This window comes from Phalacrocorax carbo, chromosome Z (assembly GCF_963921805.1).
Source record: "Phalacrocorax carbo chromosome Z, bPhaCar2.1, whole genome shotgun sequence".
In the NCBI taxonomy this organism is placed as follows: Eukaryota; Metazoa; Chordata; class Aves; order Suliformes; family Phalacrocoracidae; genus Phalacrocorax; species Phalacrocorax carbo.
This window is the reverse complement of record NC_087548.1, coordinates 10,414,719-10,441,861: the sequence shown is the minus strand read 5'-3', so window position 1 is coordinate 10,441,861 and position 27,143 is coordinate 10,414,719. Positions and strand designations below refer to the sequence as shown.

The window sequence follows — 27,143 nt, the reverse complement described above, 5'->3', positions numbered from 1 at the left end:
GCAACTCTAACTGAGCTGCGTTCCCCCGGGGAGCTTCAAACTCTCTTAATGCTTATGACCACCAGTCAATTTACATCCAGAAATATCCTCCATAGAAAAGATGTGGAATAGGCAACGAGAAAACAAATATTCATTACTCCAGGAGTTGAAGTAGCATCCATTTGGATTGCACATCTGTAAAAGGCCAATAAATTGAAGGCTATGCTCATAATTACATCGCAGGCCAGGCTGAAAAAATGATGCATTCCTCCGGAGCAATTTGCTATTGTTGGGGTTTAGGAAACTTCTCCCTCCCTGCTGCTGCCAAAAGGAAAGAAAAAAAAAAAAAAAAAAAAAAGAGAAAAAAGATACTTCTTTTTTTGGATGTTGATGATTAAATAAAAGAAAGCTGAATGGCAATAGTCATTAGACCAGCAGGAGGAATAAATAAGGAACATCATTGGTAGTTGTAAATAACGGATGCCATTTTGAGCACAAAGCAACACATCTGGTAATTATTCTCAATTCCACTCCAATTGCTTTGATTTGGCGGCGTAAGGTGCCACAATGAATTCTGCCTTTATTTATTTATTTATTTATTTATTTATTTATTTGCAAATCAGTGTTTAATTGTAAATTGCCTTGGAGGAATCAATGGGATTTATTGCTTCTGCCATGTGAGGTGTGAAATGTTTGCCATTTACTGAACAATGGATTATTTTTTAATATTCTTTTTGTAATGTCCTTTTTGCTTGTAATAGGGTTGTTTTGGAATGGGCGGAAGTTGCTTTTGATCCTCCCGTTCCCTACATATTTACACTTTTTGTCTCCCTGCTTACAGTTTTCTATGAAAGCTCATTTGATACCTTATTAACATTACCTCGATTATTAAAACAGATCTTAAACAAGACTATTCTGCCAAAGCCTCTTTCTGTGACCTTCTGCCAATTACTTTTACGCAGATGTTTTGGAGGGGCTTGTTTGGACCTGACAACACATACAGCTCATTAACACACAAAAAACCATGAATCTCTCTTGGCTTTTTCTCAGCACTGATTATTTTTCCATTGTGATTTGTGTTTCCCTTTAGAAAGAATCCTTCCTATCCATCCTCACCCTCTCCTGCAATTCAAGCAAAAATCCGTCCTCTCTGAACCAAAAGATAAATGAAGAAGGTAGAGCTTTGCTTCTCCCCTTTCCTTTTCATGGATTATTAGAAAAAATTTTAAAAACAAAAAGAATTTTGAAGAAATTTGCATTTATAAAAATTCTTCGGCTTCAACTGATAGCACTTGTAGATGTCCCTTTCCTCTGTCAGACTGTGGGACTTGGCTCCAGAGATCCTTTTCTCTGAATTTTCTGTTGAGATTATAACCATGCTGGGACTTCTCTTTTATTATAGTGCATACAGTACTTAGCAGAACAGGGACACAGTCATAGTTGCTTTCTCCAGATGATACTGTAATTACCACATTAATTTGTATAACAACCTTCAATCCTCTTACTGGGACACTCCTTCCCCTGAGCCACACTTATTCCTGTACTAGACTGACACATCCTCTGTCCTTAGGACAAAGCTCAGTTTGGTTGAATCTGAGATGGTTTTTTTTGGAAAAGCTTCGGGGGGCAGGGGGACTGGGAGGGAAGGTTTTATTATTATTGTTGTTTTAATGAGGAAACACTGATTTTAATGAAATTAGCTTTAAAACTAAATAAAGAAATGACCCCACCCTCCAGGCCTGTAGCACAACAGTTTGAAGCTGATGACAATATCTCTGGGGAACTAGAGCCCAGGTGGCTGCAGGGACAACTTCCCAGACTGGACTGCAGCTCCCTAGACTTCAGCAGAGCCCAGCAAGCCCCAGGAATAGTCCTAAAAAACTGCAGGGAAGGGGAGGCCCCTCCTGTTTCCAGTCATGAAGACTCTGCTCCTCTGGGGATGGCTGGAAAGCTGCCTCCTTGAAAGCCTCTCTTCTGCAGAGCAGCAAAGTCGGAGCTGGGCACAAAGTCCCTTCTCTCTTCCTCCAGTGGCAATCACTGCACATTTAGCTCCACCGTGGAACTGAGCAGGCAAGATAATTAACACAGTAAGTCATAAAGAGATGGTGCCAGTGGGGAAAATGGAGCTGCGTGAGCTCTCTGCGTGTGTACTCTGTGCAGTCCTTTTGTCATGAGACCCTAACTGTACGATTAAGAATGACAAGTGTTAACCCCTCTGTTCTGGGGGTCTCCCATCTCTCCTGCTGCAGTGGTCTCATCCCATTTTCTTTCTCAGAATTACAGCAATTAGCAACAGAAAAGACATATTAGTTCATCTATCCCACACACTCGCTCTTCTCCTTGGACATAGAAAAATGAATTCCTATATTCATGCAGTTCATTGTCCAGCCAATTTCTAAATGACTTTTACAATAAATATTCCCTCAGAAAGCTGTTTCATTGACAAATATCTCTCTCTCAGGCTGATTAGCTCCCATACATGAAAGAATAAAATTTATTTGGGGAAAAGGTGAAACCAAAATGTTTGTAGAGCATTCACCAGACTGCTCCCTTGGGCATGGGTTAACCCTCTAAGCAGCAATCATACATAGACCAGCAGTCTCTATTTTGCCTGTGGGGTATATTTTGTGTCCAGGCAACACTTCCAGATCTGGGATGTAACTTCTGGTGAAACACAGAGACAAAACTGGAATTCACATTGTTGGAAAACCACTCAAATTTAACTCTTTTGTTTAAAACAAAACCTGATAGCCTTCTATGATGGTGTGACTGGCTGGGGATGTATTCTATCTTGTCTTCAACCCTTCAACACTGTCTCCCATAACATCCTCACAGGCGAGCTACGGAAGTGTGGGTTAGATGAGAGGACAGTGAGATGGACAGAGAACAGGCTGAACAACACAACTCAGAGGGTCATGATCAACAGCACAGAGTCTGTTTGGAGGCCCATAACTAGCAGTGTTCCCCAGGGGTCTATGCTGGGTCCAGTCCTGTTCAACATATTCATCAATGACCTGGATGAAGGGACAGAGCGTCCCCTCAGCAGTTTTGCTGATGATACCAAGCTGGGAGCAGTGGCTGATACACCAGAAGACTGTGGTGCCATCCAGTGAGTCCTGGACAGGCTGGAGAGCTGCGACAAGGAGAACCTCATGAAATTCAACAAGAGCAAGTGCAAGGTCCTGCACCTGGGGAGGAACAACCCCAGGCACCAATACAGGTTGGGGGTGACCTACTGGAAAGTGGCTCTGTGAGAAGGCCCTGGAAGTGCTGGTGGGCAGCAAGGTGACCATGAGCCAGCACTGTGCCCTTGGGGCCAAGAAGGCCAACAGTGTCCTGGGCTGCATTAAAAGGAGTGAGGCCAGCAGGCCATGGGAGGTTATCCTCCCCCTCTACTCTGCCCTAGTGAGGCTATATCTGGAGTGTTGTGTCCAGTTTTGGGCCTCCCAGTTTAAGAAGGATGTGGAAGTGCTTGAGCAAGTCCAGTGGAGAGCTACCAAGATGATCACAGGGCTGGAGCATCTCCCATATGAGGAAAGGCTGATAGACTTGGGTTTGTTTAGCCTGGAGAAGAGAAGACTGAGGGGGGATTTCATGAATACCTATAAATATCTGAAGGTTGGGTGTCAGGATGATGGGACTGGGCTCTTTTCAATAGTGCTCAATGACAGGACAAGGGGCAATGGGCACATGTTGGAACACAGGAAGTTCCACCTGAACATGAGGAAAATCTTTTTTCCTGTGCGGGTGCCAGAGCAGGGGCACAGGCTGCCCAGAGAGGCTGTGGGGTCCCTTCCCTGGCGACATTCAAACCCTGCCTGGAAGCGTTCCTGTGCCCCTGCTCTGTGTGTGCCTGCTCAAGTAGGGGGGTTGGATGAGATGATCTCCAGAGGTCCCCTCTAACCCCTACCATTCTGTGAGTCTGTGACTCTGTGAAAACAAAAAGAAATTGGTCTTGAGTGCATGGAGGGGTATAAGTCTGCAGAGAATGGAAATACACAGTCCTGATGATGTTCATTTAGCAAAATTAAGCTGGGTTCAGTGCTGAGTGTGGCTCAAAACTGAGACAGAATCACAGGTTCTTTTCTTTTTTTCTTTTTTATGCATTGCAGTAGTTGGGTTTGAGGGAAGGGAAGAAGGGAAAGTTGCGGAGGAGAATTGAAGGAGAAAGGATTCAGGATTTTGATCCAGATGATCCAAACTCAGTGGCTTTCAGACCATTATTTCCTCCTTGCAAGAAACAAAGTTTAAAACCTTTCCTATGAACAGCTGAGTCAGAGGATCATCTTTGTTATAATTTTTTCTTGGAGCAAACACCCCTGTTTAAATTCTACAAAATAATAATAATTGAAAACACACAGAAAAACTAGGTAAATTCCAGGCAACACAACCCATTGGGAATGAATGCCATTTTCAAGTTATATTTGTTTTTGCATTTGTTTTCCTTGTTTTTAGCTAACAGTGCCTCATACTTAAATATCCCCTGAAGGGAAAAAAATATTAAAACCTACAGAACAGCTGACATAAAGAAAAGGACTGAAAAGAGCACCTGACTAAAGCAGTTATTATGATTCACCTTGGTACACACTCATACACACACATAGACATTAATCCTTAGCAACCTCTTTACTAACTACTTCTCTGACAGTTGAGAGGGTTCCGCTTCAGTAATAAGAATTTATTGCATTTTATCAATAACAAGATCAAAACCTTCAACTGCAACAGGCATGTGTGCACCCAGACATTTTTTAAAAACTTTTCCAGTTTGATATAGAGCTCGCTGATATCCACAGTGTTAACATGAACTGTACTAGGTGTCAGATGAGATCTTCAGGTTTGTTTTGTTTTCCATCCTCACTCATGAAAGAAATAAAAAAGAATATTAAACGTTGAAGCCTGATTCTGGCACGTGGGAAAAATCTTCAGCCCACGGATGGAATCTTTTTTTAGTGAATTATAGAAATTGAACAATTTGGGGAAGGGAATTATGCTTTTTACATTCAAAAATAATCACTAGGACAGATTGCTCCAGAAATTTCTGTGTCTGTTTAACTCATGATTTACATCTTCACAAATAAAAAGCAGATGAGCTATCCAAAACAAGAAATGCTGCCCATCTCAGATTCAAAGTGCTCACTAGTTCTAGATTTTACTAGTGAGTCTGAGCAAACCCAACACAAGCCTAGTGAAAGGAAGAATTGCTTTCAAGTCCCAGCTGAAATTCACCCTCAATGAAGCAACAGACCTGGAGGTGGGCATAGCCTTCAAGTGCAAAGATGCCTATTACAGGGCACATGGAAGAGTCTGGAGGCTCTGGGACTGCAAGCCAGGATTTCCACCACTCAAGTTAAAGAACAAACTACTTCTGCAGGGCTACTGCCAGGAGTGAAAAATAATAACTACAGGGAGTTGTTCAAGTAATCTCAATAATATTTCCTAGAGACTAAGACTGTGCGCGGTTTAAATCTGACCTGTAAAAATCTAGTCTCAATTACTGTAAGGGTCAATTAGTCTTGGGAAATACATATTCCCACTGAAAAAATATGTACTTGATCTGTCATCAGAGCAGGTATATCCTGAGGGAATCTGGTTGCTGGTGTATTGCCCCTGGTTTCCTAGCACAGCGGTGTGTTTGGAGGCTCACTATAAGATTGGGAACACAGAACAGAGACTTGCATGAAATGTGGAAAGAAGCTCTACAAAACTCTCCCAGGCTCCCAGACATTTTTTCCCTGTTATTTCAGAAAGCTCTGCCAGGTACTGGAAGGCGTAGAGATTTCATCAGCTGTATGGGTCCATGTGTCTTTATGGGTCTGTCCCTTTAACGACAGAACATCTCACAGGGGTTGGTAGACATTATCCTTGCAGCGTATCAAAGAACAAGACAAGTAATATTACTGTTTTAACATCAGCTGAGAGCAAAGGTGATTTTCCCTTGTGTTGGCTGCACTGTTAGATGGCAAAGGCTATAATCCAACCCTGCTTGGCCCGGATACTGTTCTAAGGTCATTCTCCCTCCAGTGAGGCTAGGCTAAAAGGGATAATCATAAGGTTTAGGTAACTAGAAGTAACTCTGCAAACCTCTGTCTTCCTCCTGACTTGTTTCTTCACAGAGTCAGGAAGCACTAGAGATACCAGAGACAGGCATTCCTCACCTGATTCCTAGCTGGATTTTTTTAGTGAAGAAGATTAGATTAGCTGGACCAAATAATCTAATTGCAAGGGTAGAGGTGAATGATGACCACAGAAAGGGGCCTATCTTCAGCAAATAAACCTCGGCTTCTACAAAAGACCACTTTGGCAATACCTCCTGGCTCAAGCTGCCTGCTCTTGTCTGGTTCATCATTCTGCACACATCCAGCTATAAAGAGGGCGGTCCATGACATGCAAGAGCACTCTGCAGAATCCTTGTCACCAGAAATACCCTCCTTGACACCTGGTGGAATTGCCTCCTCCTCCCTCCCTCATCTCCTCTCTTCTCCTGTTTTCTCTTTCTATTCATTGAGAAGGGAAAGAAACCAGGTTTTTCTTGCAGTTTCATCCTGTTGGTCTTCCATATATATAAAAAACTTCTTTGGCAGGATAATGTCTACCAAAACCTGCTCTAATGTACCCCACAGTAAATCAAACTGTCTTTTAAGAACTTTTGTGGAGTCACTGCTTAGTCACAGCCATTTAAAAAGAAGACCTGGTCCTATTCTTTCACCTGCTTGTTACAGCACCTAGAAATTATGGTGATATTACCTAAGAGAGAGGCAGGCAGGCAGGCAGAAAAGAGAAAGGGAAAAAAAAAGAAATAAAGAAGGTGAAAAAAAAGGAAAATAAGACATTCTTACTTTCAGTAAAAAGAATATAGGAATAAATTATAAAAAAATAATACTTTGACAAATTGAAAATAAATCCAATAATTTTTCAGTAAAATTGCCACTGACTTAAAAATCTAAAAAGACGTAGGACCCGAACAATACATGTGCACCCACAGCCCATGGTACGTAGTTATATGCAAATTCACATATGCAAATTAGTGTGATTTTCTTTGAACAAGGCATTAAATTTACTTTTATTTCAACCAAAATTCTACAGTGAGAACAAATATTGTAAAAACATGCTTAAAAAAATCTGGATCTAAAGTAATAAAGGGAGGGGGCGTTTTCTGATGCTCATGAAAAGCAGTAGCTCTGGCATGACGTTGGTTTCAAGTAGCCTTTCTTTGAAATATAAGTTGCCATATGACTGGTACCAGCTGGGGGTATATTCCAGTTTTCATTCGATGCTGTCCTTGCAATAAAAGTTATATCTCTCTGTATATATAGATATATGGTTTTTTAATTCCACTGATTCCTTGCAATTTGTAGTCAAGGTATATCAACTCTGTGCCAAAAGTCTTGCTAGAGATCTTCACCTATAGGTTGCCTGTAGTACAGTATACCATATACTGTGAACACCTCCATTTGCATAGTATCCAGAGGTATGCTTGTTTAACGCCCAGAGATTTGACTTCCATCCAGGAAAGCACAGGGATTTCAGAACTAAAGCTGAAGTACCATCTCTCCTGAAGCTAGATATACTGCCACAGACCTGGGGCTTTGGAGGTCTGCTTCAGAGGGTGCATTCCTGCACTTTGTGATGAACAGGAACACTGAGTAAGAGCTCAGGTTTGTTAATTCCACATAAGCAGACAAAATTCAACATTACTAACGCAAAAGGGTTTAGAAGAAGAAATGGCACAGACTGGACAATGTCAAAAGGAAATAAGATTTGTTCACACAACTCTGTGTGTTGGGTTGACCCTGGCTGGACACCAGGTACCCACCAAGGCCACTCTATTTCTCCCCTCCTCAGGTGGACAGGGTAGAGAAAATATAGTGAATGGTTCATGGGTTGAGAAAAGGACAGGGAGAGATCACTCACCAAACCAATTGCCTGTGATGTTTGCCATTACAGACAAAACAGACTCGACTTGGGGAAATTAGTTTAATTTATTACCAATCAAATCAGAGAATAATAATGACAAATAAACCCAGATCTGAAAAACATCTTCCTCCTACCCGCCCCCTTCTTCTTGGGCTGAACTTCACTCCCAGTTTTCCCTATCTCTTCACTCTGAATGGCAAAAAAGATGGGGAACAGGGGTTGTGGTCAGTTCATCACACACTGTCTCTGCTGCTCCTTCCTCCTCAGGGGGAGGACTCCTCACACTCTTCCCCTGCTCCAGCATGGGTTCCCTCCCACAGGAGACAGTCCTCAACAAATTTCTCCAATATGAGTTCTTTCCACAGGCTACAGTTCTTCCAAACTGCTCCAGCGTGGGATCCCTCCCACAGGGTGCAGCCCTTCTGGAACAGACAGCTCCAGTGTGGGTCCCCTGTCGGGTCTCAAGTCCTGCCAGCAAACCTGCTCCAGTGTGGGCTCCTCTCTCCACGGGTCCACAGGTCCCACCAGGAGCCTGCTCCAGTGTGTGCTTCCCATGGGGTCACAGCCTCCTTTGGGCATCCACCTGCTCCGGCATGGGGTCCTCCACAAGCTGCAGGTGGATATCTGCTCCACCATGGACCTCCATGGGCTGCAGGGGGACAGCCTGCCTCACCATGGTCTTCACCACAGGCTGCAGGGGAATATCTTCTCCAGTGCCTGAGGCATCTCCTCTCCCTCCTTCTTTACTGACCTGGGTGTCTGCAGGGTTGTTCCTCTCACGTATTCTCACTCCTCTCTCTGGCTGAAGCAGCCATTGCACAGTTTATTTTCCCTTCTTAAATATGTTATCCCCCAGAGGCACTACTGCCAACACTCATGGGCTTGGCCTTGGCCAGAGGTGGATCTACTGTGGAGCTGGGTGGCATTGGCCCTATCAGATATAAGAGAAGCTTCTAGCAGCTTCTCACAGAAACCACCCCTGTAGCTCCCCCATTACCAAAACCTTGCCATGCAAACCCAATATACTTTCTTAACCCTGAAGTCCATCTAGACAACCTGAAGATGTGTGTGAATAACAGATATCAGTTTTATGTTTGAGCAGTACTTTTTATGGTGGTATACCAGAACAATTTCGTACATCTGTGCTGTTTTTCCTGTTACCTTCAGGTACTCCTCACTGAAAAGCCAGCCACCTCTGATGTTGTGGTAGTTGTTAAACAATGCACAGGAACTCTCCCCAGTGGCTTTGGCTGGGGAGGGAAATGCAACAAGCAGGCTGACTTTTCTGCTGTGTGAAGCACTGTTGAAATCACCCGAAAGGAGCTAAGAAATCTGTCTGACATCCTGTTAAAACCAAGAAGCTGTTACTACAGGAGGCCTCTTGACAGGGTATCAGAGTGCACACACTGAAACAAGTTGCTTCATGGGCAGCCGAATGTGTAAACCCTATTCCAATGTCCCTACCCCCATGAGTTCATTGATGTCTAATAAAAGATGGGCTTATGAGCACTAATGAGAACTCTCTGCTCTGCCTGGCTGCCTATTTTCATGAAATTTATAGGAACACAATAGCTTTGGGACCTCTTCCACCCCATCAACGATAGGTTAAATTACCCAATGGGTTCAAAGCTCAAAGGAGGAGCCCTTGACAGATTGACTGATAGATGGGCCCAGGCTCACACTTACAAACAGCTTGACTGTACAAGTCTGACTTCCTTTGGCAAGAAGGAGAAAGTGTTTTATTGGTCCCAGCCAACAGACAGGATAACTTATAACAAATTGCCTCCTATTGCTCTCTTAATATGTTGCTTTAATGACAACTCAACAGCAAAGCACCTTCTGGATTTTGAAGACATCACTTTAATGCCTCCTTGGGCCAAGCGTCCTTGCTAAGCTTAGGAAGCTACGATACCGTCACTGGTGAAGGTGGTACAACTGCAAGTGTGTTGAGAGTAAAGGTCTGGAAGAAAAGGAGAGCTTTTTAGAAGCATGCCCTTCATTTTAAAGGGCAAGGCCGTGGCTTTGAGAAGCCAATTTCTCTAAAGCACAATTTTGTTTGTGCTGCAGGGATATTTACTGTTCTAAGATTTCCTGGCATTTGGGTGGTGTAGATAGAACAGATTTACGTAAAAAAGGGGGGGGATATAAAACTTTCAAAGGAGCTTTAAAAAGACAATATTCCAACTCACTGTGTGTTTGGGGGATTTTATTTGGACAGAGCTGCTGCTGAGCCTTTTGTGACCAGACATTTGTACGTGTTTTACTGCATGTTTGTATGGCTGCACGCAGGAGATAATATAGCTGACAGGCTACTGATGATGGATTCCTACAGCACAGAGGATGCAGGGAGGTCAAGAATGGGTCTACATCCCCTCCAGTATGCCAGCATCATCTTTTCCTTTTTTTCCTGCAATGCCAGCAGCAAGATGTTCCCCATCCACAAGGAAGATACACAGGGGTGGGTGCTAAGGTCCTGACAGGCTGGGCCCAGAGGGAGCTTCCCTCCAAACTCTCCTCAGATGCACCCCTATGCCCTCTGATTCACTTTCTAGCACATTTCCAAAAGCTTGGAGAAGACTCACGCAAAGCTGAGATGGGGAAAGAGAGCAAAATGAATTAAGAAGAAGGACAAATTTAGGTAAGGCACTGAATAGGATTTAAAAGACGTGACTTCTGTGCCAAGTGTGTAATGAGGTGCTACTCCCAAACCACAATGAGTCACTCTTCCTCAGTTTCCTTGTCCATACATTGAGCAAGGCAAAGAGGTTGATTACATCTGAAAGAGTCTTTGAGAGCCACTGACATTGCTGCAGAAGGGCTAAGTATTATCTACATCACCCAGCAGAGAAGCATCCATTTTAAAGCCATTTTTCTGCCATTTTTCACTTTGTGGGTAAAGGTGAGGAGCTTTACATTGCTGGTACAGCAGTGGGGACAGGAAGTTTCACTTTGCACCACACTCTATTCTTTTCTATGGTCAGGAATGGATGTGTTCACAACTGACTTAGTATTTGAGGCACGGCTGTAGGAAGCAGTGCTTAACTGGAAAGCTACAAGAACTGGAGAACAGAATAAGAAAAAGGAAAACAAGAAAGAAAAAACAGTCAAAAGCATACACATACAGAGAGAAACCATTCTGCAAAATTACTATGCCAGGTTCTGCAACCCTCAACCTATTCTTTTTAACAACAACTTGCCAAAATAAACTACAGTTTGCATTTTCTGTGGCTGGTTTTTTTTGGCTGTAATTTTTCCTATGCTCACATCTCAGCTCTAAATACATTTGCAGGAGGGGAAATGAATGTGTGCCCTTCTTGGTAGCAAATCCACTAACTGTCTCTGCACTTCATCAGGTTGTGAAAGGCAGACTTCACACTGCAAGAAACAGTCCAGGATAAATCAGCCCATTCACTGTCTTCATTCATCTTCTGAATGTCTTTTGCATGTGTTCAGATTGTATCATGGTGTAGATAATGCTGAAAGACTCTTTAATATTTGCTTTTATTTGTTGGCTGTTAAAATGTTCAGCTTTCAGAGAGGGAACATGATTGCTGAAGAAAATCCAAATAAGCAAACACCAAATTGATGGATGGTAAGAGGAGGTTTAAGGCTCAGGCACTTGGACTGTTCTCAAGGAAACCTTCCATGGAGGCCTTGGTCCAAAGGCCACTGGAGTCTGAGTAGGGTTTGGACCAAATCCTAAACAGTTTTGTGAGTACACACTGGTTTAAAATGTCATCTCTGTGAAAATTCGTAAGTCTCCAGAGGCACAGAGTAGAGAAAAAACTTTACCCCCATTCAGGACCAGACTGCCTGCCCTGGCTGCAGAAAGTCCTACTGACAGTGAAAGCAGTTGTTTACATGGAGACAATACTGTTAAGAGACTAGTTAATGCATTTTACCTATCCTTTAACAGGTGGAAAAGAGCCAGACACAATCACAGAAGAGAGTGCACATTACACCTTGTCAACAAACCCTACCAAATCTAAACATTTATGATATGCTTCTGTAGGTGTAATTGAACATTTGGACTGTGGATACCTGAACTGTAATTTTTACAAGAACATAGCTGATGAATGTGAGGATTTCTCTGGATTTCTCTCTTTATTCTGAAGGTAAAATGTATGTGGTCTATGAGCTCTGCTGGCTCATGTGATCACAGTGGGTTCAACCAAGGGTCTTGTATGTTTATGACCTGCCTGGAGCTGGTAAAGAAATACTTCTTGATATAAAACCAACAGAATTGTGTTCTGGACCAACATGTCTTTCTCTTTTTCAAGGGTACAGGAAAGGACAGACTTATAGCAATCTGCTTGTCCCAAGCTTCCTGTCTGGTAGAGCAGCCCAGGGGTTTCCCTGAGCCACTGTGAGGTGGGATCAGGGTCCTGCCATCTCTCTGATAGTTGTCCCACCTGCAGTGGAAAGATCTTGAAAACAGACCAGGAATAATGGAAACCTTAGGATCAGATTGGTTTCAAGAGTTGAAAACTTCGCAGGGAGAAGGACCAGCTTATCAAAACAACAGTCATGTGACTCAGTATAATAGTCTACCCTGGAACTGCTAAATGGCAACACTTGTGATAGCTCTCCCATTCTGCTAATTGAAATAGCAGCAGCAGGTATATATATGCCCACCTATGTAATCCTTTCTTCCGTAAGCAATGGAGAAGATCTCACACAGCATACTGCCTTGCACACTTAATCTTCACTGCACCCTTAGTTATAGGGAAGTATAGATCTCCCTTGCTCCAAAGCAAGCAGTGATGTCCCAAAGAAGTGAAGAGATATGGCCAAGTTAACCCGGGCTGTCAGAGAAAGAGCAGACACTTGAATAAAAACTTCAGGCTGGCCCTTTAACTTCTGGGCTGTCCTTTTCTGCTCATAAGAGAAGGAAGTGACAGAAGATGCCCAGCCACATCCACCAGCTTAATAGCAATCATTACTATGCTAGAAGACTGGATGGATAATGCAGTCCCAAAGCATGGACATGAACTAATGTCATCAGCATTGGTATAAATAGGGTGTCTGCATTTAATTAATAAATAATAGGCTGCAATGCTAATCTCCTTCTGCTAACTCTTTTCTAAAGGTGCAATCTATTAATCACATGTCACTGCCAGCCTGGTCACTTCTTTTTTTAGATTCAAGTCAGAAAAAAAAAATAGCTAGAAATAAATGGATCCTAAATACAGCAAGGCAACCAAATAGCACCACCAGCATTATGATCGACTGCTAATTTCAATCCTTAGCTACAAGTTTTTCCCCCTAAGGATGGATATAATACTTTAAAGAGAGAGTGAAGGCTTGTGATGTTGTTAAAGGTCAGCATGTCACTAATATCTGCAAAATTGGGGTTTTTTTTCCCCTGATTATTTCCCCATAGAGATTTTGTAACTCTACAATGTCTGTTGACATGCAATAAGACCCATTTCTGTGGGCACTGGCTAAGGCAGGTGAGAGATTCCTCTTGAGGTGGGGACTGCATAACTTTTTGAAAAGCACTGGAAATATCTCACCCGTTTGGCACATGGTGAGACTAGGAAGCTAGGAAGCTAGAAACTCAAGGGAAAGAAACATTTGTGTTGGTATGGAAATGTGGTATGGGGGAAATGACAGCACTGATCATCTGAGACCATATAGAAGGAGTCATGCAAATTGCTTCTTTTGCATGTTAATATCCATTTTCCAGGAAGTTTCCCTCTTAGTGCTTTGAATGAACTCCATTGTGTCCATAGGCACAATGAGGATTTTCTCCTGTTCAGCTTCAGGATTATCACCGTACTGTGGTTTTTCTAGGGTCTCTTTAGAAAAACCTGGAAAACTTAGACTGGGAAAACATTGCCTCTCAGGTTTTGTGTGCAGAAGGCTGGGGGTGAGGGGATACCTGAGTATTTAGGTCAAAAAGCAAATTTCCATCCAAATTATTTTGATTGGAAAATATATCCTACCATCTCTAGTTACACATGATTGATTATGATAATATATACTTACTAATTGAACTGATTTTCAGATGATTAAAAGATTTTCAGAAAGTTCCTCTCCACAATTCCAACCTGTTTGATATCAAAGTTGTGCTGAAGCCTCAAAAGACTAATTCTCTGGCTAAAGTTCTTTATTCTTGAGTCAAATGCAAGTCAGAAGTCTCAGCACAGAGTGCCTGGGTGAAATTTTACAGTCAGTTTATCCAAGAGGTTAAATGAGATCTAATGATTCCTTCTAGATCTAAAATCTATTCATTTCCTTTAATCTAGCCAGAAACACCAGAAGAATGGCTAGCGCTCCAGTGTTTTGGCCTTTCCTCTCAAAGTCCAGACTTCAATAAGGGGACATTACAGGCTCTAATAAAAACCACATTGCCTGTAATATCAGGAAGAGTGCTGGATCACACACTGAGATCAAGGAGAGACCAGGATAAGTTCAGCTCATGGTAAACACTGGAGAATATACTTGCATCAGGATTTGAATTTCTTTTGTGAGACATAATGACTGACCCTGTTATGTTCTAGTGGCTTTGGATCCTTTGAAGAGTTCTCTGTAAAGAGACAGTTGGTGTTCATGGACCACTATATCCCAGTTTCCTCCTGCATCCTTGTTTCTCCCACGGTACCCATGGACCTGCCTCCTCCATAACGAGTGGGATGGTGGCATAACTAGCAACCTGTCAGTGCGGCGCGTCCCTCAGGCACCTGGTGAATCTCAGTTTCTTTTCCACTAGAAAGCTCTTACGCCAAATACAGCTGCTTGGCCTTAGCTGTGTCCAAATACGCCAACCAGGACCATGTGGTATGAGTGTGCAGGAGGAGGGCCCTTGTCAAGAAGGAGGCCATGCTATTAGTTTAAGGTCTTGCTAATGTTATTCAGGATGTCACTCGCTTTGTCTCAGAGGATGTGTCCCCAAAAGAATCTTTGCCTGAAGGCTGTCCTTAATGTTTCCTTTCCCCAGGTAGGCCCTAACTCCACAGCACCATCCTGATGTATTTGTTTCACTCCCAGTTATGCAACCCAGCACAATGGTTTTTCTCACATCTGGGAAGACCCTGTATGACAGGTCTGCATCCACTGTATCTGGTCTTATCTTTAGAGAGTAAGCTCTTAAGGAAAAGAGGGCCCCTCTCTATTTTGTATTGTACAATGAACCTGGTGTCATGGTTCGTAACTGATCTCCCAGGCAGTGCCGCAAGATAGATAGTAAATAATTAGATTTCTGATTTAAGGAGTGGAGAGACTGCTTCGGTTCAGTCCGATCTCTAAAGTCATTAAAATCATACTATCTTCATTCCCGCTTGCCTGAGGTTCTGGCCCATTCTCCCACATCTCTTTTTCATTAGCTATTCATAATAATAGTCATAGTCATTCTGGAAAAAAAAATTCCAAGAAAGCAACTCATCCAGGGTACCTTATATTGTGGCAACATAATTTCATGTTAATTGGATGGCTGCTTGGAAGTGTCGGTGTTTTGTGGTTTGTAATCAATGCATCTGGCCATTCATCAATGACTCAAGAGATGGATAAAATAAAGATTTGGGGGAATCAATTACCATTCATCTGGCACTTCATGGGCAGGAAGTTTTTTATTAGCTATGAATTCCTGCATGTTATGTTCGATTTTACAAGATAACATTCCTCCACTAAGGCCATTCCTAATAAATTTGAGATACTTATCCCTTATTTTTAACACTCTTCTAGTCCTGCTCATTGGGCAATCTCAGCTTGTGTTATGAAACAAACCTGTTCTGGCATGGGACATGTCCTGCTGCAGTTCCCACAAGCATGAGCAGGGAGCATCTCATACAGGAATGAGTCTGACTTGACTCCACTGTAAAAGTGGGAGGAATCAGCCCCACAAAGTTGGCTCCAACTGCTTGGAAGAACATAATTATTTGGGGAGGTTTACAAAGGGAATATTTAGACACCCAAGGCCTATTGACTTTATGTGGGATTTGAGCAGTCAAACACATTTTACGCTTTTGAACATCTCTATCTAATCAAGTTACTTCTATGGAACAAATGGTTAGAGAACCTGGGCACCTAATAATCTTTAACACATGCATCCTTACAGCACCAATGCTATTTTACAGAAGGAAACTGGAATCAGGGCAAGATGTTCCGCCAATTTTTTGTATATATTCAGACAAAGATAATATTAGTCACCAGATAGAAATGGAATGAGAATAATAGCCTGACCCTAACTAACCTCTTCAAGGTCAAGGAGAAAATATGTGGCAAGGCAAGAAGTTAAGCCTCAGTCTTCCAAGCTGCAGCCTATTGCCCTGTGTAGAGCTTTCTCTTCCTGTGTACAAGATCAGGCTTCAAGACTGCCCTTAAAATTGAAAAGAAAAGAAACAGTCCCTCATTAATTGAAGCCAACTGTTTATCCTCCCTGGGGGAAAATGTTTCAGTGCAGTGCTGCCTTGAAAATTACCTCTCTACAAATGATATTACAAGGGGCCATATTCATTTTCTATCACAGATACCAAAACAAGCTGGTTTTAAAGATAAAAATATTTTTCTTAATTATGAAAACACATTTTAAAGACACTGATGTTATGCACTGCTTTTAATTTGAAGCCTTTTTTTTTTAGTTCAGTTTCTGCCTTGAGAATGGGAGTGGTAGAAACCCAAACACAAAAATGAAAATGGAAATTGACTTTAAAGAGGAATTAAAAATGATCAGATTATCTCTATTGCTCAGGCTGATTGGGATGCAACCCCTCCTATTCTTCCCCTGACGTTATGAAGCAAACATATTAATGGAGAAAGATGCCTTCCCTTTTTAGGACAAAATCCCTGGCATCTCCTACAATCCATTGTTTTTATATAAGCAATTTTTATTCATAGGTCTTAACTAGGGTTTCAGAAAAGTCAAGTATCATCATTCACATGATACAGATGGAAAACTGTGGCACGCAAAGGTGAAAGTTGTGATTCATCTTACCTGTCTTCAGGTGTCTGAAAGTGAGATATCTAAATCTGAGTTAATTGCCATAGGTTCATTCCAGATTCAGTGGAGAGAGAGAGAAGGGGAACTTCTGAGCACCATTTATCCCATCTGTTCTTAGGATGGGGTGAAGCTCAGTTTGGAAGCACCTCTCCGCCTCCACTGCCCACAGGAGGAGCCTAGATGACTAACTTAGACTGTATGCCTAATATTTAGGTGCTAAAGCTAGGCCAAGTGAATCCTGCCTGAAATAACATTTTAAGAACAGTGGTGCAGAAGTTGTATTTAAAATTTATTCTGTCCCTATGTCGAAGGCTCCTAAGAGGCCCAGTTTCTGGGTAAAAACACTAGATGCAGTTTACCCAGAGAGCTATATTATTTACATAGGGATTTTCTGCCTCCCAAACTGACTTCATGTACATACTGCAAACTATATTTAGAAACTGGAAAATGCTGTGTACACCTTGGAGAAAAGTTTTCCTGACCTCCAGTATCTCCTGAGTCTCAAAACTTCTTGAAAGCTGTGATTCTATAATCTGGGATCTCAGCAGGCAAGGGCCAAAACCCTTCTCACTGGAATTCCCACTCAGAGAAGAGTTTAGTCTCCATCGAAACTCCAGGGTTGACCCAGTCTTATTTTAAATTGCTCACTTGTAACCTCTATGTGCTAACAACTAAGGGTACTGACTATAGTCCAGACATTCCCTAGCTCCTACATCAAACTGAAACACACTTTCCAGAAAGACTCTGGTTTACTCTAGAGTCAAAGGTCTTTGCAAACATCCAATAAACAAGTGATGGTCAGGAAGGAACAGGCACACAACATTATGTGCTGAACACTGGACTCAGTTTATACCCTGGCAATATTTTAGGCAGCAATATAACTGCATGAGCTGTACCAGATCTGGAAAAAACAAACCTATTTATCTATATCCAGTGTTTTTAAAATGTTTAGCTGCTTGATTGACATTGATTATAGTTGGGGTTAGATGAATAAACAAATACACATTAATTGCATGTGTATGTCAGATGCATGCAACATTAAGTTACCAGAAAGAACTGAAATTCAGACCTAGATGAATGATGGCAGGCAGGGGAATAACTTAGGCTTGTAGCATTTTTTGTTGTTAACTGTAAAACATATCTGTCTTTATCCTAGTTCTAAGTGACCTGCAACCAGTGAGTTTTCTGCCAGGTGCCTCAGTTTCCTTTGTACTAATTCTTCTCATTGACATTCCTCCTTACATTGCACTTTGCATCACACCTCTCCTGAGACCTCTGTCTTCCTGGCACAGCAATCAGCAGCAATGGCATTGTTACATGGGGAGACGTACCAAACGCTACGCATTACAGGCCTTTCCCAGCAATTGCTTCTGCACTTTCATTAAAGTATCACTTTGTAAAATACAGAAAAAGAACTTACACAACAAGAGTAAGGACAACATCACACCAAGCACTTCATACTTCACTCATTGTTGTCTGTATAGGGTATATTGGTGCATCACTGCTTCAGGAGCTGGGCTTGGGCTCAGTATGACAACATTTTTGGTGCTTTGTGGATGTCAGACCAAATGCACAAGGAAGAAGCTCAGAAAATCTCAACAAGCAAATGAAATCTGTAAGGTGTGAACATTATTCACCCTTACATTTTTCAACATCAGGCAGAAAAATGGCGTATAGCTCCCTTTCCCCCAAATGCTTCTCTGAAAGAACAGCAAAACATGCCTTCCATTTTTTAAAGAAATGTCCATGTAACCATAACTACAAGTTTGTCAACAGAAAAAAATACCTAATAAATGGCTTGTTATTTTGACTCTTTTGTGAGACAGTTCATTAGAAACTTCATTTGTCTACATGGATTGCACTTATTCAGCTATATTCTAATAAAATGCGCATTGCTTCCAATAAAGGGAATGCATTTGCTATTGATGTGCTATAAACTAGTATACAGAGAGGTGTTATTATATCCCTGTGTAATAACAAGCCAATTATAATGATCAGCAAAACCTTTACAGTGAAGTCAATGCATGAGGAGTGATTATCATAATGCATTCTAACTGTTCAGTGCCATAAATTCTTTGCAATTAATTGTGGAGCATATCTATAAATGTATTATTAATGCTGTATAAAAACCCATTGACAAGCAAAATTTACATTAAAAAAAAAAGTTACTAGGACTGTAATGTGTCCCTGAGTTCAACTAGGAGGTTGAGCTGTATTTAAAAAGACAGAGTTTTTTATAGGATTACATTTTTTATTTCCTCCACTCTCTTCCTCTCACCATTTCTGCCATTTTTGCCCTATTGTTGAAAAAGCTCCAAATATCACTCTGCAGTGTGAGGGCCCTTGATCACCCACCGTACTTGATTTTTGGTCCTGTACACATCACTTCAGGCACAGCTACAGGCTTTCCCTGGTGTCTTAACCCTATGACACTGAGAGCCTGACACGCATGAATGCCAAAGGCACGAGACTCAAGAATTGAGCAAGTAAAAGTATATGACAACCTGATGAGCCAATGCAGGAAGGGTGAGAAGGAGAAGGGAACTGAAGTTACATAACTGATCAAAAGTCATATGGTAGCAGAGAAAAGAACCAATATCAAAACCTGAAGGCGATGAGCTCCCCAGCCTCTGCCCAGGCTCTGCCCTAAACTCTCCTCCTCCTTGTCAGTAAGCTATTAGGTTACAGATTCTTTATGAAAAATGTGCAATATTTTTTTTCCTTTTATTCCCTTAATACCTGATTTTAAAATGTTGTCCTTAAGACATTAGAACACAATGTCCTGTGGATCTTTTCCAGTTTCTATTGATGGACACTCTCCCATCAATTTCAATCACAATGGAAAGGGCAGACGTGAACAAAAGTTTGATGTCCCTTATATTCTTTCAGCAGGTGAGTGTGGAATGAAGCACATCAGCCTTCAGCAGTGTCATCGAATATAAAACACTACACATGAGGTTCTGCCAGAGCCTTTTTTATCCCCTAGTATTAACTTTTACCAGACAGTGGAGAACATGAATGGGGTCACCCAGGGCCACTTTGAATTAACTGATCCATTTGCATGCTGCTACTTTCTGCCTTCTTGAAAATATGGCCCTGTGAGGACAACAGTCAGCTCTCAGTAGGGCCATGCAATTCTGAATTTCCACATAAACCAGGGGATTTTAACTTCCCATTGACTGTAACCAGTTTCACAAAAAGCCACAGCTAGAAAGAGATTTCCATGAGTACTAAAATTCTCTTTCTAGATCAGGTTTATCTTAGGGCTAAAGGAAAAATACTACAGATTTTAAAAGAAATCCAGACTTGGAATAAAATCCAATGGACAGGTTCCCTTTGAACTCGGTGGCTTTGAGCATTGCTGTAGAAGGCTCCATCATACACATTGGGGTCTAAAGCCAGGCTCTGCCTTTCAAAGAGTGTGGCTTTCCCTGAACAGAGAGAAAGGAATAATGTCTAAATCTGGATGAGTTTCTTGATTCTTCCCTGGACTCAAATTTCTCCTGTTCACATGGGAAGAAAACCAGGACAGATATAGGCCCGAAGGGTACAGAGTGGTGCTCAAGTGTGGGATGTCTAAGGTGGCCTTTGTGGTCCTAGGCCCAGCTCCTTCCCCAGCCCGTGACCAGATACGCAGAGAGATGAACACACTTCAAGGCACCGGCATTTCTCCCTCCCAATACTACAGTATCTCCAACAGTCATTCCTCAGGAGCCCATCCTGTCAATGACACTAAGGCTTTCTGTTGGTCCTGACACTTCCCAGCCTCTGAGGCAAGAAAGCTGTCCCTCAGTTTAATATCAAGATCTGCTATCTCTCAGTTTAATATAAAGATCTTTTAGTTAGTTTCTTGCTTTTTTTTTTTTTCCTTCAACTCATGAGCTCATCTCCTCTCCCAGTAGATTTTTTTATCAGAACATTATTTTTAAAGAGTCATTCCTTCTCTTTAAACTTCACACAAAGATACTGCAACTCAGCACCAGTGTGTTCTTTATTATTACATATGTAATTAATAAAGAAGTTATTTAGATTTGGGTGTAGTCTTGTTCAATTATAATTCCTTCTGCAAGAAAAGTAAAACCAGCTGATTAATCATGTTTGGGGCAAATCTTAGGAAGAGGAGATGTATGAGACTTAGGAAGAGGATTTGGCATGGAGCTGGAAATCTCCTTTCGAACTGCAAGGGAAGATAAAGAGGAAGAGAGATATAGTTTAAACTGCTGTGGGATCTGAGGGAAAGAAAGGGGAATATGAGGCTCTGGGTATGCTAAATGATTTGTCCAGAGATCTTGAGTCCAGACCTCATAAAACGTGAAGATAGGAGCCATTACTGTCCAAGTAGTACTCTTAGCCTTGCAAGTGCAGTGGTCACAGTAAAGGCTGGCACAAGTATATTGTGTGACATTTGCAAATCCCTCTCTGTGCCTTGCTCTACCCAAGCTATAAAAGATCAGGGTGAGTCATACTGGGCTCATGGTCATGTTGAAAGAGTTAATGGGGTTGTGTTCATGGAGAAATAAGCTTGGATACTTTCCCCCAGCTGTGAGAAGGGAGAATATTACTTGTCTCCCTGGGGTGTTTGCCAGTGCCATCTGCCTGCTCCTGCTGAATGGTTGTGGGGACCATAAAAGAAAAAGATAAGCAGTTGAAGAAAAAGGCCAGATAAAGGCATTTTTTATGGATTACCACCTGGAATCAGGACATTCCCTCAGCCTGCTCTCCATCTCCTGGGGTGAGATGTCTTTTAAAGAAGCCCACCAAAAGTACAAGGTAGGGAACTGCTAGTAAAGTGGCTTCCATGGGGCTTGATGTGCCAGGCAACACATGTGGTTAAGAGATAAGGAAGAGGTGAGAATTACAAAGGTACAACTCTGATGTATGCCTAGTTCCAGACTTCAGAACTTCTTGCACGCAGGCATAGCCTAACTTCCAGCAGTGCAGGAGAGGAAATGCTAAGCTCTGCCAAGACTGCCATCTCCTTTTTACCCTTCACTCTCTTCTTCAGACCTTTCTGGTGGGCAACCAAACCTCCTTTTTGCAAACTACTTTCAAGGAAGAAGGAAATAATTCTCCATGGCATTGTTATACCAGTGTGAAACTAAAATAAGCTGTAGACAAACCAGTCTTCCTTGATTTCAGCACCTAATCAGGCCTGGATCTGGCTGGTACTTGGATAGGAAGCTTCCTGAGAGGTTCCTGAGAAGCCACAGAAATCTGATCGTTTAAAGGGAAAAAAAGCTAAAAGGCAAACGGTTAGTGGGACCTGGGGCTGTGTTTGTCACAGATAAACCTTACCAGCTGCAGCAGAGAGCTAGTGAAAGTTTGAAATGGCCTGGATGAAACAAGAAATAGATCCAGACTTTTGTCCCAAAGGAAAATAGGGCTTAGAAACCATGGAGAAGCCATTCTGGCCCCATCATCATTGCTGAGCTGATGGAAGGGAATAAAAAGAAACAGATCATAGTGCATGAGCAAGACACCACTATTTTGTTGTTTACTGTAAATGAGTTTTGGAGGTTTTTCTCTGAACCTGGAATAAACCATAACCAAGCAGATAATTTCAGAGGCTGAACATTGAGTAACGGATAGAGAAATGATGCAAGTCAGTTGAAATATGAAGTCCAAACCTTCCAGCTGCTGCTGTCACATCCCCGAAACAACAGACAATAAAAGACACATTGCACATACCTCCCCTAAACAAACAAATTTGCTTGAAAGCACAAACACAGACAAAAACTCTGGTAGATTTGTGAAGTCTTGCATGCAAAAAACACTGCAATGTGATGTACTGCACACTCTCCTGTAAATCTCTCAACACCCTCTCTATAGGACATTGTACCCTTTCAACTCTAAAACACTTTGGACTTTGCCTCATATTTTCTTTAGTCCAGAAACTTTCTGTATCTGTTCCGCAAAATACAGAAGAACCCTGAAACCACTGTGAAGTGTTTCTTAGTAGAGACAACACTGGGCCTGGGTAGTGCACCGTGTGCACCTTTGCATGCCTTCCTTTACCAAACTTTGCCTGTCCTTTGAGAGGAATGAGGGAGCAATGGAGCATCTAAGCATCACAAACGGAGTGCAACTAGAGTAACAGGAGAGCCCTTTCCTTTTAAAAAATGTTACTCCCTGTACAACCTAGTGGGACCTTGGGGCTGCATTTATCATAGGTTAACTCTGCTAGCTGCAACAAGAGTTGTCTAGTGAGAGCTAGAGATATTGTGGATAAAATAAGAAATGGCTTCAAACTTTTTCCCCAAACCACAAAACAGAATTGAAATCTTTCCCTAAGTTTGCAAAACTTTAAGTCGCTGATATCTACAGGTTATTTTTAGAGATGAATATGAGATACAGATCCAAGAAAAATAATTAATAACAGGATAGAATTTTCTATTCTTTTCATCACTTTAATTGGGATTTGTCATGTTCAGAATCTAAAGTGGAGTTATAGATTCATCCCTAAAAACATATTGGACTACCTAATCTATGGCAAAATAGTTTCTGGATAGTCAAGCAAAATTTGGAGAACACAAAGGCCAATGAGAGTTTTTAAGATAATCTCTTAGCTCGTAATAGAGCTACAGTTACACTCTGATTTTTCAGAGTGAAATACAGAATTGTTGCCTTTTTATTACATATGATCAATTCCATCACTGCTGAAGTCTCTATAAAATGTCAAAGGACTCTGACCTTCCTATCAGGTATCTGAAGTTTCATGAAGTATTTTGTAGAAGCAATACCTCTAAATAATATTTTATAGCTTGACTATACACAATGTGCAAACAGGCAGGAATGCAAAATGCAAAATTTTCCCATTAGTTTTGACTATTTCCCTAGAGAAATGTACTGAGAATATATTCATTTCTAGTTCCTGTGAGATTAGGTAAAGGTAAATAATGCCAGTTTTTATTGAAAAGGATTGCAGTTTTTGTCTTGCTCCTAGTCCAATATGGAGATTAACAAACAAAATAATAAAACCAGCAAAGCTAATAAGGGACACTCAGTATTTCCATTCTGTTGGGTCGAGTGTAATTTGTGCCAAGCAACACTTTGAATTCTTCCTCAGACATAGGTGGTCTGACATTCTAAAGTCTCACTGACACACACTAAATTTTAATGCACCCACTTCCAGTTCAACTGAGAACTAAGACACGGGAAGGGTTAAAGACTAACAAAATCCAGACTCCAAAACAACAGGAAAAAATGTTTAGCAGAATCCGGTGGGGGGTGGGGAGGAGAGTAAATTTTGGACTCCCATCTGCTTTGGCTTGTAGGGGAACTTACTGAAAAAGGCAAAGATTCATGTTTTAGCAAAATGCAGGTATTTGTCCCTATATAAAACACAATCTCACTTCCTCAAGAACACTGCTGACCATTTCCAGTAAAAGCGAACTACAGTTTCAAAGAGCACTGCATTCTTTAATACCTTGTCCTGGCACCAAAACTCCCCATAAACCAGAAGATAGAGGTGTATTCAGAGCATGGGCTTTGGGCAGACCAAAGACTTGTTCTGTGCAGAAGAGCTGCTTCATCTTTGAAGCCCCCCTCTTCCCTCAAGTCCCATCCCAATACACGACCGGGATATAATAAGTTACAACTTAAGTTTCTTTGTCGTTGAAGTTGACCTTTATCTTGCAACCCTAATGAAGTCTTTTGATACGGTCCTAAGACACATGGCTTCCTGTTTAGCATTCTGTTTGCTGTGCCTGCTTTAACTGGTGGGCTTGCGAAGAACAAAGTTTTCATAAAATGTCTCCCCTGAGTGCCAATTGTTCTTTTCTCCCATAGTTGCCCTTGAGTCACGCCGTCCTGGAACACCACCAGCCCAGAAGCAGCTTGTCAGTGGGGAATCAGGACAACGTGTCTTTCAAGCCAATGATGAGTGCACCCTCTTGGCCCTTGCATTATGATCACCACCAATAAAAGCAATATGGGAGAGGAGAGAGTGAGAAAAGATGAGGTTTGTGTCTGTTGGGAAGATAATTAGTTAAAATACAATGGGGAGGGACCCATTGGTGTGACAGATAATGTGGAATCAAACCACCACTGGAGCCTTTTGCAGTTAAAACCAGCCCTCCTGAAAGCAGCTGCTCTTAGCTAAAGAGTTTGAAAACCCTTCCCAGAAAGCCAAGCATGTGTTCTCTATTAGCAATTTGCATTTTTTAAAAAAAGTGATTAGGAGCTCCATACCCCGTAGGCACACTAAGCAAATTGGCCAGCCTAATTATTATTTTTTGGTATGTCTAATTAAATAGACAAAAGGCCCTCCCTTCACTCTCGCTGTCGGCAGGAACTCCATTGGAATGTGCATAATGTCCCCTCGTTTGCCCAGGCAGCTGAGCCTTTCCCTTTTCCCCTGGAGATCGGTGTTGACAACTGCCCAGGCTAACACTGACTCCTACTCAGACATGGAGCCAGATTGTCAGATGGGGAGGGAAAGTGGGTAGATTGACCTGGTTCTGTTAAAAACCACCAGATGATGCTGTATGATGTGGCATGCCTTTGTTGCAGGTCAGAAACGTGCCATGGCCCTTGATAGCAGAACTTGCCATCATAAAGCCCATCAAATACTTTCTGCCCAGTGTTGGCCAAATTCCCCTGAGTTTACTTTACGAGGGACTCTAAAAGTGCAGTATGTACCCCTGAGGTTTCTGGTGTTTTTCCAGCACTCACCTCTTCTCCTGCTCTGCAATTACACTGCACCACAGCCCTTCCTTACACAGCCTCTGTTGAACTGCCAGTTTCATCACTCCATAACACCAGCCCTTTAACTACAAGCTACATACAAAGTCTTCCAATGACTTGAGTCATTGGAGAGTTTCAGCCTCACACTGATGCAGTCAAAGCCTCTGGAATCCAAAGCTTTCAACTGAAAAATGAACACAATTTCAGTGTCTTTTGTCTGCAAGGCATTTTTCTTCTTTTAAGTAGCTGTTGCTGGAGATTTCCGCTAATGCCAGCACAAAGATACTTGTCCCATAAATGAGGAAATGTTTACATTCATGGTGGAAATTAAAGAGTTTTCACACATCTGAGCCACATCATTACTATATGACAAAATCTACTCCCACATTTATATGATAAGCATAAGCACCAGTGTTTTTACTGCACATATGGGCAAAAACCTCTCCTTTTTTCCCACAGACATGGTGCTTCCTTCTTCTCTAGCCCTATGTCATTATATATATATGTGTGTGTATATATATAAATGTACAGATACAAGAAAAAAAGCAGAATGACAATTTATCCAGCATAATGGACCATCTCACACTTTCTCAGTGAGCTGCGTGTTTGATCTGACAAACAGGCCCCTATTAGAAGAGTACGGTGAAGTATCACCACATCAGCTCTGGTAGAAAACCTTTTACGGAAAGTACCTTATCACTGGTGATCTATTGAACGGTCACTTAGCAAAGCCTGCCAAATCCACTGTGCAGGATGGAAAAGCAAAAGACCGGTTCCTGATTTCAACTACACCTGTGCAAATCCTGAATAACTCTCTGGGACTGAGACAAGCCTTCAGTTTCCACAACAGGTTTATCCAGATAAGCTGATACAGATGCAGAAAACTCTACTACCTCAGAACTTGCTTTTTTCCAAAAGCAGAGTTGCTTCAGTCCAGGCAGAAACAACATGGTCAGATAAACCATAAAATATCTGCTTTATCCCAACAAAGTTAAACACCTCTGCAGCTCAGCTCAACATAGGTCTGAAAAACCTACATTACCATCACTGCTGTTAAACTTTGTTAAGTAAGCGCCTGATGCTTCACTTCTTAACGAGGCAGTTATTTGTTTCCCAGGCAATCGCTGGCACCTGCCTGCCTTTTAAAATCAAATAATAATTGAATATGAGGAAAGCGAGACGAAGTAAAGGAGATTTAATAAAGAGAATCTTTGCTGCAGAGGGAATTTCTTTGGCAGTGATTACGTTACTAATTGATCAGCACATTGCCTGAGAGAAGCCAGAGACAACAATTATACTTAGCACTGTGGCTGAAAGCAATGCAGTCAACTACCTCCTCGGCTTTCGCTGTCCGCTGGCTTCACCTGGATCGGTCTGTTCATCTGTAAGAAAGAGCAGAGAGACATATAATTAATGGCAGAATCAAACATTCACATACGGAGGTTTGCTTTGGTTTTTTACTATGCATCATAGCTAGCACCAGAATTTACTCCATGAGGAGGGGAAAAAGAATTAGTAAGCAAAGAATTAACTGGAGAGTACAGGTTGCTTCCCTCTCCGAGGTAAACCAGTGTCACCCCATTCACCTGATAGGGGCTGTGTTAAATCACACTGGGAGAGGGAC

The 27,143-nt window shown here is 41.8% G+C and overlaps 1 protein-coding gene across 8 annotated transcripts in view; it reads right to left on the bottom strand.

Annotated features, from left to right (window-relative positions):
- Nucleotides 1-27,143, bottom strand: part of CELF4 (CUGBP Elav-like family member 4) — a 720,771-nt gene that overhangs the window by 289,257 nt on the left and 404,371 nt on the right. For all 8 annotated transcript variants that reach the window (XM_064438557.1, XM_064438561.1, XM_064438558.1 and 5 more), the window contains exon 3: nt 26,853-26,901. In XM_064438557.1, the coding sequence (XP_064294627.1) occupies nt 26,853-26,901 (49 nt within the window). The remainder of the gene's footprint in view (nt 1-26,852; nt 26,902-27,143) is intronic.